Below are 12,431 nucleotides of genomic sequence, written 5' to 3' on the forward strand. Positions count from 1 at the left end.
GATGAGAGGTGTTCATGCTACTCGGCGAGGTCCGTTGCATGGATATCATGACACGTCACAGGTGAGGATAATTTGCGAAACCTGGTCAGATGAGATGGATCGTGATATGATGAGAACAAGACAATAATGTGCTCATCGAAATGAATTTGAAAACGTCCTTCCTGTCATGTGACTCGATGTTTGGGTTCGCCATTCAAAGTCGTTTATTACGTTTATCATTACTCCAACGCACGAAACGCAGGCAGAGTGCATATCACACAAAACATATCTGTGACCTGCGTTGTGTCAGCGTCTCGTGTCAGCAAGACATGCCTTCGTCGACACACACCATGCCCAAGACTCCACACTAATACTTTACAGAGTCAGTCACGGTGACACCAAAAAATATCACTGCGATTGCGAGAGATTATGCAGGAGCTAGCTGCACCAAGTACTTTATGGAACGTGGAGACGACATGCAGAGCTCGGAGGTCCCGATACGAAGGGGACGTGTTCTCTGAAGAAAAGAACGCATACTAGGATGGCCAGCTTTGCTGTGCAACGTGCTTCCCGGGGCTGTTCTACTAATGGTAGCGCGTTAGATATTCGTAGGTCTCTGGATCGGGACCCACAACCTGTCCAGCAGGATGACCAGGATCATGATCCTGGTATAGAGGTTCGTCTTGTTTTGCTTGTGCTTTCTACTACAATGACTTATGATTTCATTGAACCATTTTGCAGGTTACGACGCGTTCACGACACAACGACAGGTGTCCACCCTCCCACGTTACCTCCTCAACATGTGGTTCCACAACGGATTCACTACTATCAGACCCTAATGACAGCGGTGTTCTCGCACCCCCAGATACGGACCAGTGTGTCCTTAAGGAGGATTTATAGTGAATACTCACATGAAGCGTCACTCCCACATGTTTGTCTTGTGGACGCAAACAGCCAGTCTAGATGACGAAGACACCGGGCTGAGTACAGAAACCGTCGCACGGCTCAAATTCTCACTGCAGTTCACGCCTTCGCTTGAGGGGGATTACCACTGCCGCCGTCAAGCTCTACCTTCCACATTCAGCTTCAAACAAGGATACGCAAGATAGTCATCGAGCTTCATGGTTGGGCGCCGGCATGCAATGCTATGTCTCGCAATGTTTCGAAATGGCTGGATACAAGGCATACAATCGCACATCGTTCAAACCAGTGAGTCTTGGACCATACCGCGAGTTCTTGTACTGATCGTATGCTTGCCAAAGCATGTAATTTGTACGTTCCAGGTGCAGAGCCATGTACTTCATCGCCTTACATCACGACGGTTAACGGTATATCATTTCAATGTGATTTTAAAACCGTCGAACGACAGCAGGGAGCTCGGTAAGGACCGAGAAGCAGTCAGCCTGAACGACATCACCCATCAGAGTAGGCACCAGCAGTGCGGGAAGAGTCGGAGGAAGGCTGAGTCAAACGTTGGTGCACATTGCGATTCTTAAGGCTGCAAGAAGTTTGTCCATCGTGCTCATGAGTGAGTATTCAAGGTTCTTGGGACGGATTTTGTTATAATCCACCGAGACGCACGCCAGCCTTGGGAATCTACGTGTATGTTGACCGGTACGTCATCTTTGATACTTTGACAATATATGCGCCAATTTATAAAGTATGATGGACAGTCGGAATCATCTGCGGACGTGTACCAAACCTGCTCCGAGTCATCTATGAATACACAAGCTCCTGCGGCCCGCTACATCGGCCTTTCCAACGAGCGTGCTCGACGTTCGAGTTCACCCAACACGCACGGCATCTACTGCTCCGTCGCCCCTTAGTTCGTACTCAGGACCAACATATTCCGGGGAAAACTCCAAACGTGCAGACCTTGTCGAGCATCACGGGATGTCACCCATTCCAGAGAGTGTCTCACATCCTGACATGCTCTTGTTTGCTCTCAGACGTTTCAAAGATAAATCATCTGGAAGATCGAGCTTATTTGCATTTGCAGAGATTTCCGATATCACTGCTTTTCAGCTGGACGGGTAGGAAAGAGCGAAATTCTGTCATTTCCGTCCTATTCTAATCATTCATCACAGTTCATGTCTCTATCAATGTTCTCATTGTTCGATATCATCTGTTGTGTCATCCTTGTGCTTTATCGTACGAACGATTGAACAGTTGCAAATTCGTATCTGTGCGAAGGTATAATCAGTTGCCTGATTGGCAGGGAGTTAGATAAGAGATAGACGCCTGTTGTGCCACAAGCTATAAGAACCCTTGCTTCGTGTTCGTTCGCTGTCATATTTCGCCACGACCTCGTTCTGTACCGCCGTACAGCTTTCACGATAAACCAAATCACCTCTACTTCAGGACTCATATCAAGATCTCCCAATGGCAACCATCGAAGCCCAGGACCTCAGAGAAAGAATCGGGCGCTTTCGAGTTCTGATCATGGGGAGAGCAAACGCAGGCAAAACGACTATCCTTCAGAAGGTCTGCAACACCACCGATCAACCAGAAATTACCGATACCCAAGGAAACAAGGTGTGATGATCTATGTCATGCACGCCTCTATCGCTGATCAATTGTGGGTAGATTGATACTACCATCGTGAAATCCTCAATCAAGGTGCGTGCATCATTTGCTCTGTGGGTATACATGCGCTGACGGATGTTCAGCGAGGAAATCACGATATCACGAACGAAATGGTTTTCAAAAGTAATCCCGGTTTCGTATTCCACGACTCATGCGGTTTCGAAGCGGGATCTGAAGAAGAATTCAAGAATATGAAGAACTTTATCTCAGAACGGGCACATGCGACAAAATTGGAGGAGCGAATTCACGCCATCTGGTAAGTAGCCCCCTTCTGACATTACGCGCGTTTTGATTGCCATCAGGTATTGTATTCCGATGGACGACCATTGTCGAACATTCCAGCGATCAGAAGAGAAGTTCTTCCGGGAGTGCGACACTGGCCATGGTGAGCTTGCGATTTCATTGTCAGTTGCCGTGCTCGGGCTAAATGATCGATCTTTAGTTCCTGTGGTCGTGGTGTTCACCAAATTCGAAGCTCTGCGTCCCGTCGCATTTGGAGAAATCAAGAAGCAACTAAAGGGAGTATCGAAAGAAGAACGCTCAAAGAGGATTGCCGAGCGCGTTGAGGAACTTTTCACCAAGACAGGAGTATTGGATCAGTTGGGCAACCCCGAAAATCGTGCGCGTCCTAAGTCCTATGTACGCTTGCAGGGTAAGTGGTTCAATTTTGATTTGTCCCATGTCAAAGTTGACATCAGCAACCATGCTAGAGATGAATAAAGCGGATATGAACTGCAACGCTCTACTGGAACACACCACTTTCGCACTAGACAACGAAGAATTGCGGTTGTGCTTGGTGTCGACACAAAAATCAAACATGGAACTTTGCATTAAGTGTGCCATCGCGTGAGTCTCAGATTTGCAAGTCACATGATTTTGTTTCAACATTATCTAGAACACTCGTTGATCGTGCGTATAAGCAAATCGAAGATGGAGCCTATCAGCATGATATTGCTAAGTGGTTTCCGCATCTCAAAGTAAGATGAAGATTCATTCAATCTGACAATCACTGGTAATGGTTCTGACGGATGGTAAATACCGAAGCGCTAAAACTGTACACATTCTGATATGTTATCCTTGATTGTAGTTGTTTTTTGATAACAGCTGGTAAGATTGTGGCTTAAAAAGCTAAGCAAGGACAACGCTGATGCCTTACTGGTCTGTTTTTGTTCTTGTTTTTTTTGTGTCCATTTGCTGTTGCTCGTCTGTTGACAGTATGTGAGTGACTTGATTGCTTCCAGTCCTCGACCCATGCTCATGATCCCTATCCCTCGCTGCTGCTCGCCTGTTGACAGTTTGTAAGTGCCTCGATGGATTCTAGTCCTCGACACATGCTCATGATCCTCATCCCTCGCTGCTGCTCGCCTGTTGACAGGACGTAAGTGCCTCGATGGATTCTAGTCCTCGACCCATGCTCATTATCCCCATCCCTCGCTGCTGCTCGCCTGTTGACAGGCCGTAAGTGCCTCGACGGATTCTAGTCTTCGACCCATGTTCACGATCCCCGTCCCTCGCTGCTGCTCACCTGTTGACAGTTTGTAAGTGCCTCGATGGATTCTAGTCTTCGACCCGTGCTCATGATCCCCATCCTTCGCTGCTGCTCGCCTGTTGACAGTATGTAAGTGCCTCGATGGATTCTAATCCTCGACCCATGCTCATGATCCCCATCCTTCGCTGCTGCTCGCCTGTTGACAGTCGGTAAGTGCCTCGATGAATTCTAGTCCTCGACCCATGCTCATGATCCCCATCCTTCGCTGCTGCTCGCCTGTTGACAGAACGTGAGTGCCTCGATGGATTCTAGTTCTCGACCCATGCTCATGATCCCCATCTCTCGCCGCTGCTCGCCTGTTAACAGGACGTAAGTGTCTCGATGGATTCTAGTCCTCAACCCATGCTCATTATCCCCATCCCTCGCTGCTGCTCGCCTGTTGACAGCGGGTAAGTGCCCCGGTGGATTCTAGTCCTCGACCCATGCTCATGATCCCATCCCTCGCTGCTGCTCGTCTGTTGACAGCGGGTAAGTGCCTCGATGAATTCTAGTCCTCGACCCATGCTCATGATCCCCATCCCTCGCTGCTGCTCGCCTGTTGACAGTACGTAAGTGCCTCAATGAATTCTAGTCCTCGACCCATGCTCATAATCCCCATCCCTCGCTGCTGCTCGCCTGTTGACAGCGGGTAAGTGCCCCGATGAATTCTAGTCCTTGACCCATGCTCATGATCCCCATCCCTCGCTGCTGCTCGCCTGTTGACAGTTTGTAAGTGCCTCGATGGATTCTAGTCCTCGACCCATGCTCATGATCCCCATCCCTCGCTGCTGCTCCCCTGTTGACAGGACGTAAGTGCCTCGATGAATTCTAGTCCTTGACCCATGCTCATGATCCCCATCCCTCGCTGCTGCTCGCCTGTTGACAGGACGTAAGTGCCTCGATGGATTCTAGTCCTCGACCCATGCTCATGATCCCCATCCTTCGCTGCTGCTCGCCTGTTGACAGGACGTGAGTGCCTCGATGGATTCTAGTCCTCGACCCATGCTCATGATCCCCATCCCTCGCTGCTGCTCGCCTGTTGACAGCGGGTAAGTGCCTCGATGGATTCCAGTCCTCGACCCGTGCTCATTATCCCCATCCCTCGCTGCTGCTCCCCTGTTGACAGGACGTAAGTGCCTCGATGGATTCTAGTCCTCGACCCATGCTCATGATCATTATTCCTCGCTGCTGCTCCCCTATTGACAGGACGTGAGTGCCTCGATGGATTCTAGTCCTCGGCCCATGCTTATGATCCCCATCCCTCGCTGCTGCTTGCCTGTTGACAGTACGTAAGTGCCTCGATGGATTCTAGTCCTCGACACATGCTCATGATCCTCATCCCTCGCTGCTGCTCGCCTGTTGACAGGACGTAAGTGCCTCGATGGATTCTAGTCCTCGACCCATGCTCATTATCCCCATCCCTCGCTGCTGCTCGCCTGTTGACAGGCCGTAAGTGCCTCGACGGATTCTAGTCTTCGACCCATGTTCACGATCCCCGTCCCTCGCCGCTGCTCGCCTGTTGACAGGAGGTGAGTGCCTCGATGGATTCTAGTCCTCGACCCATGCTCATGATCCCCATCCTTCGCTGCTGCTCGCCTGTTGACAGGACGTGAGTGCCTCGATGGATTCTAGTCCTCGGCCCATGCTTATGATCCCCATCCCTCGCTGCTGCTTGCCTGTTGACAGTACGTAAGTGCCTCGATGGATTCTAGTCCTCGACCCATGCTTATGATCCCCATCCTTCGCTGCTGCTCGCCTGTTGACAGGACGTGAGTGCCTCGATGGATTCTAGTCCTCGACCCATGCTTATGATCCCCATCCCTCGCTGCTGCTTGCCTGTTGACAGTACGTAAGTGCCTCGATGGATTCTAGTCCTCGACCCATGCTTATGATCCCCATCCTTCGCTGCTGCTCGCCTGTTGACAGGACGTGAGTGCCTCGATGGATTCTAGTCCTCGACCCATGCTTATGATCCCCATCCCTCGCCGCTGCTCGCCTGTTGACAGCGGGTAAGTGCCTCGATGGATTCTAGTCCTCGACCCATGCTCATAATCCCCATCCCTCGCTGCTGCTCGCCTGTTGCCAGTTTGTAAGTGCCTCAATGGATTCTAATCTTCGACCCATGCTCATGATTCTCATCCCTCGCTGCTGCTCGCCTGTTGACAGGGCGTAAGTGCCTCGATGGATTCTAGTCCTCAACCCATGCTTATGATCCCCATCCCTCGCTGCTACTCGCCTGTTGACAGGCCGTAAGTGCCTCGATGGATTCTAGTCCTCGACCCATGCTCATGATTCCCATCCCTCGCTGCTGCTCGCCTGTTGACAGCGGGTAAGTGCCTCGATGGATTCTAGTCTTCGACCCATGTTCACGATCCCCATCCTTCGCTGCTGCTCGCCTGTTGACAGGACGTAAGTGCCTCGATGGATTCCAGTCCTCGACCCATGCTCATGATCCCCATCCCTCGCTGCTGCTCGCCTGTTGACAGTTTGTAAGTGCCTCGATGGATTCTAGTCCTCGACCCATGCTCATGATCCCCATCCCTCGCTGCTGCTCGCCTGTTGACAGCGGGTAAGTGCCTCGATGGATTCTAGTCCTCGACCCATGCTCATTATCCCCATCCCTCGCTGCTGCTCGCCTGTTGACAGCGGGTAAGTGCCTCGATGGATTCTAGTCTTCGACCCATGTTCACGATCCCCGTCCCTCGCTGCTGCTCACCTGTTGACAGTATGTGAGTGCCTCGATGGATTCTAGTCTTCGACCCGTGCTCATGATCCCCATCCCTCGCTGCTGCTCGCCTGTTGACAGCTTGTAAGTGCTTTGATGGTTTCTAGTCCTCGATCCATGCTCATGATCATTATTCCTCGCTGCTGCTCCCCTGTTGACAGCGGGTAAGTTCCTTGATGGTTTCTAGTTCTTGACCCATGCTCGTCATCCTCATGCCTCCCTACTACTCGTTTATTGACAGAACGTATGGACTTTTGACTGTTCCTCGTCCTCAACCCATGCTGACAATCGCTGCTTTTAACCTGTTGACAGAAGGTCAGTTCCTTGATGGTTGTCCGTCTGCAACTCATGTGGACAGCTCTTACACTTACTTTTTTTTTTGGCAGGTGGTGCGTGTCTTGATCATATTTTGTATTCAGATGATGGTCAATAGTATAATGATGTTCACTCGTTTTCATAGCCTGATGTAAGCGTGTTCTATTCCATCAGATGAGCCGAATTATCATTACTCATATAATGCTTAGTTCGTTGAGTATCCCCCCTTGATAACTTATTTTCCATGTTCATTCATCTTGCATATTTTTGTGTCCTATGCAGAATGTGAGTCGTTTGACCTTCATAATGCGAAGCGTTAATCTCAATCATTTTGACTCACTCTGTCGATCTGTAGGATGTAAGTCTCTTTCAATCGCCAATCATTTTAGCCAGATAATCTCTTGCGTTCTTCACGTGTTCACAGAATGTGTGTTGATCATATCCTGTCTGACATCATGTTACTCCACTGACAAACAATCTCGTCTAGCTCGTACGTCCATGAATGGTATTCGCCAGTATATAGTGATGCTCATCCGGTTCCAACCCCTGACAGTTTGTAAGTTACCTGAGCACAGCAGTCATTGTCTACAATCTGGTGGTTGATTATTCACAACCATTACGTCGACCAAATAGAATGTGCGTCTCTGTTATTAATCAAATGCCAATTTTCCACCTCATAATTCTGACATCCCTTTCCCGCAGGGGGCAAGTACTTTCCTCCGTGGAGTTGATTCCGATACCCATACTTTCAACCTATGGCTAGGCATATACCCGCCGAGATGATATTATCCGCGTCCTTCAGTCCTTGGTAGGTTGGCTTCCCTCCGCATTGATTCCCAGCACTATACGAGTGTGCAACAGGCTGTAAAGGGTCCACTGTTCACTTCTGCTGCGAACAGAATGATTCAGACTGGCATCGGTTAGTTTCTCACCACATGAACGGTTGTAGTCTTAATCACAGCAAGCAGCTACCATTATCGTCCTCGAATACTCTGCGTTTCTCCCGCACGAGTCGAAGGGCTCAGAGTTCGTCGAGTCTGCCGTGGACTACTACCTGAAATCTCCGACGGCTGCTGCAGTGGAGAAAGGAGCGAAAGAGATTTTTCGTCAAGACTACCATGGAAAGGAACTGGAAAAGAAGATTCTCGAGTTCATCCTTGAAAATCGCTTGTGTACGTCCCTCGTCTCGTTGTGAACCTGGAAGTCGAAGTTTACCAAAAGCCTGCAGCAAAAAACTTGACAGAAAAGAAGTAGATGATGTTCGGGCCAAGCTCCCTGTTTTTTTTGATGCGTCTTTCTTCATGCTATGCGCTCGTGTCGTGTACAATACCAAGCACGCCAGCTCTAACTCCTGAGCGGTGCAGTTGTTTCCGATTCTCTTCCCCGTGTTATGTACTATACTACACCGACGAATTTTCTATACCAAGTCAAGCAGATTAGCGGTTCTCAAAGTCGAACCTTGAAAAAAATCATGGTGAATTCGGATGCTGCCGATACGGCAGGTTTTAACTCCGACCTGCCCTGCCAGCGTGCTCAACATCGTTGCTGCTGGTGTCGACGCTGCTAAAGCTTTAATCTGATTCTTAATCGCTGTCAGTAGGAATATCCTGGATCATGTCACGATCCAATCAAAGAGGTCGAACCAATACATCTGTGTCGAGATGCGAGAGTTCCGAGATGTCGAATGTAGTGCTGCCGCGGTCCGGTCCAGAACCACGGTTCGAACCGGACTTTTGGTCCGGTTCTCTGTGGTTCGGTCCATGGTTCCCTCACCAGCCAGAACCGGACCGGAAAGCGGTTCTGGGTTCTGGACCTTCACTAGTGGTCCGGTTCTGGTTCGACTTTCCCGAACCTTCCCGAACCGTTCCTTGACCTTCGAATTCCCTCGACTTCGACACCAACCACGACGACGTCGGTGTCCATGTCGACATCAAAACACCGTCTTCGAGATTTGCATTATTTGTTAATCAGGCTACTGTTAGCCTTTTTGAAGGTAAGTACTAATCAATTTATTCTCAAGACTCTGACATATGTTTACCTATATCACAGATATCTACTTGTTCTAGTCTATATGCTTCCTGGATAGTCATGATCCTCCACCGGTTCTCAACTCTAACAGATCTCCTTGGATATTGTCGCTCTGTCTAGGTGAGTATCTTTTTTTTTTTGCTTAAGTCCATGTCTCATTTTGTTACAGTTCTTGACCCTAACTATAAGTTAGCATACGTCGAACAGCGATGGACTGTGACGAAGGTCGCAAACGGGAGGGCTCGTCTTGAGGCAGTGGTGAGTACTATTCAAACTTAAGTACCCTACCGGTCTCTAACTCCAGATGTATTCTTAGTTTGACAAATATTATCAAGTGCCTCCAGCCCCAGGACCACATCCCAAGGAGCCAGAGGCCATGTCATCAACAACGAAAGCTTCGATCTTTCTCCAGCGTGGGCATCACATCAACTCTGCGCTGCAACGCACTCGCATCATCCACTTTCTCCGCGCTACAATTGATGAAGGCAGCCTATAAGAATGGACATGTGTCAGCAGCAGTAGAGGCAGAAGAATATGCAGTTGGTATGCAGTTAGACTAGCTACCCAATGTCATGTAGATGTCTTGTGAATGTTTTTTCTGTTGCTTGAAAATTTTTTGGTTTGGTTCGCGTTCAGACCAGACAAGAACCGGACTGGACCATTGAGAACTGTTCTCAATGGTCTGGTTCTGGGTTCGACAATTTTAAAGAACCGAACCATGGTTCGGTTCTTGGTTCTCATAAGGACCCTCTGAACCGGACTGAACCGGACCACGGCAGCACTAGTCGAATGCTGAAGAGTCCGAGACGTGAGGTACGAGCACATGCTAAAGCGGAAACGGACGAGCGCGCATTGACAGCGGCTCGTGCCCTCCCTTATTTTTCATGTCTTTGATTAATATATGTTCCTGCTCAATTTACCTTATAGCCAGGACCAGATAGTTAGACGCATCTCAGTCTTGTCCCAAGTACTGAGATGTGAGTACCATTAGTTACACGACGTACAAAATAACTAATGTCTTTCGTAGCGTTTTTCATTCTATTAGGTACATATACCAAATATACAGAGTCTTGTCCCAAGTACTGAGATCGTTTGTCATTCTATTAGCTCCCTCCGACGTGTCCGCTCGCCTTTAAAATCTACAATCTGCTGGTACGGACACCTCAAAGAAGTGTACTATCCATTGGGAGGGGGTCCGTAGTGCTCGTACTGAACGCCTACTTGCCTGGTGCAAGGAAAATGAAGACGCACGCATCAAGCTTTTCTCTGATTCTGTAAAGGATGCCAAGGAGCAAGGTCGGAAGAAGAAGCAGAGTGGTACTTCGAGAGATGTTGTGTATTCACAGGTCGCACAAGCTGTATTTTCGAACGACGAGGATCTGGAGGTTCAATGACTCTTCAAGGAGGACCCCAAGGCATTCATAAAACCAGTTTCAACCCGTTTCGGCACGTAAGTATCTAGTTCCTGCGTCATCCATCTTCCCACTGGAATCACTGATCAGATGTCTCAGACTGAGGAAAAAATACAATGAATTTAACAAGGACCTCAAACAGTCGGGAGCAGGAAAGACATATGCGGAGCAGCAAGAAGATCCAAAGATCAAGTCTTTGATCGGTAAGTTTCAGCTGCTGTTGATCTGCGCCTGTCTGAACCATGTCTCCGTCAGATACAAAGCTCGAAAATTTTCCCTGGTGGCCTGAGCTTCATGGCTGGTGGCGGACAAATCCAGCCTTCAATCATGCCTTCTCTACTGCGGATGCAGGGCAAGATTTTGCGTCTGCTGCATTGGAACATTTCAATATTTCCAAGCACCCACAACCACTGGCTACAGTTGACGACGATGCTCGCACGGATGATGATGGAGACATAGTCGAGGTCGATACTCGCAGTGTGGACGATGGTGCTGTTGTCGATGTGGCAGATGAAATGATAGTCGACCAGCCCCCCCACATAGAATCACAATCATCAGCATCATCATCGCTTGTACCTTTGGACCGTGGTCCTAGCAACACACCTGACTCATTCTCACTGCCTCCATTGCCACACTGGTTCCAACAATCTCAGCTCCCTCCCATCTCAACTTCTGATGCACTTGGAGTGGTATTGTTGAACTCTCCTGGGCGCTCACCAGTACCCAATCGCAGTGCCCCCGATAATCCATTGTCTGTTTTTTCCGATTTTAGGGAATCTTCACCTAGCTATCAGTCTACGCCTATCAACTCAGAAGACTCGGATATTGGTGCCAGCCGAGCACTGCGGTCTCTCTGTGTCAGCTCGCTTAAGGGAAGTCGTGAAAGTTCACCTTCTCTTGCTACAAAACGGTCTTGTCCACCTACTCGAAGTGCATCACCTCAGTTTAGTCGTCCCTCCTCTTCATCACGCAAACACCCTGGCGGCAGTGCTCTTGACCAGACCTCTGCCACTGCAGAAAAAATGTCCCAAATGGCAGACTCTCTAATGAAGCACCTTGAGAGCAAACGTGAGGGTCATGTCGAGCACGAAAGCTACAAACGTATAAAACTTCAGGGCGACATTTGGGCTCGTGATCTCAAGGCCCGCAGTGCTCGTGATGAGCGGGAGCATGTGATGCGTCTTGCGGAACAAGACCATCTCCACCAGCAGGGGAGGATGACTCAACAAATTGAGTTTGCAAGACTCGAGCTTGAGCTATCTCGTGCACGTCGAGAAGAGGAGGAGGCTCGGATTCGTCGTATTGCTATGGAGCGTGGTTCTGATCAAAACTGAAGTAGGTCTGTACTGTGTCATCATGCGACTCGTTTTTAGGACTCGGAAATGCATGCCATTTTGTACTCGATCTCAAGCGTGACTACACACAGCAAACACTACAGGTTTGGGATAAGTGCTTTGAGCTCAAGTGCAAATTTCCCTCATTGGGTACTAAAGAGGACGAAGAACTTCTACTTGACAAAGGTTAGGTGCTAAGGAGGACGAAGAACTTCTACTTGACAAACACATCTTTAATGTGTTGCGATTCGCTCCAATGAGGAAAGCAACTGCGCCTTTAACACATTGCGAAAATCCTGCCCTGCAGTTCCAATGTAAGTCTGATCACCTACTGCACCACCCCCTTGCTGATCATCCTCTCCTGCGTCACCATCAGCTCGCCTCAACCTCCGAGTTTGCTGATAGAAACAGATGTTCGTGTCTTCATGGTGTGTTTTTTCTTCGATTTCGACGATTAGATTGTGCAGAACAAAGCATGAACGGATCCACATGTTTGCATAGTCAAGGTCCTTCTGACTTTGGAT

The 12,431-nt window shown here is 49.0% G+C and overlaps 2 protein-coding genes across 2 annotated transcripts; both read left to right on the forward strand.

The window, feature by feature from the left end:
• Positions 1 to 520: 520 nt before the first annotated feature.
• Positions 521 to 879, forward strand: F5147DRAFT_777442 (uncharacterized protein; the record flags this gene model as incomplete). Its single annotated transcript, XM_041441984.1, has 2 exons — positions 521 to 655; positions 721 to 879. 2 exons carry the CDS (start codon positions 521 to 523, stop codon positions 877 to 879), a joined length of 294 nt encoding a protein of 97 aa, XP_041289029.1.
• Positions 880 to 2,361: 1,482 nt separating this feature from the next.
• On the forward strand, positions 2,362 to 3,415 carry F5147DRAFT_582806 (GTP-binding protein; the record flags this gene model as incomplete). The annotated part of the gene is made up of 5 exons (XM_041431681.1): positions 2,362 to 2,514; positions 2,649 to 2,821; positions 2,868 to 2,950; positions 3,008 to 3,217; positions 3,276 to 3,415. 5 exons carry the CDS (start codon positions 2,362 to 2,364, stop codon positions 3,413 to 3,415), a joined length of 759 nt encoding a protein of 252 aa, XP_041289030.1.
• Between the last annotated feature and the right edge of the window lie 9,016 nt (positions 3,416 to 12,431).

The sequence above is a fragment of the Suillus discolor genome, assembly GCF_016758755.1.
Source record: "Suillus discolor strain FC423 chromosome Unknown F5147scaffold_59, whole genome shotgun sequence".
NCBI classification, from domain to species: Eukaryota; Fungi; Basidiomycota; class Agaricomycetes; order Boletales; family Suillaceae; genus Suillus; species Suillus discolor.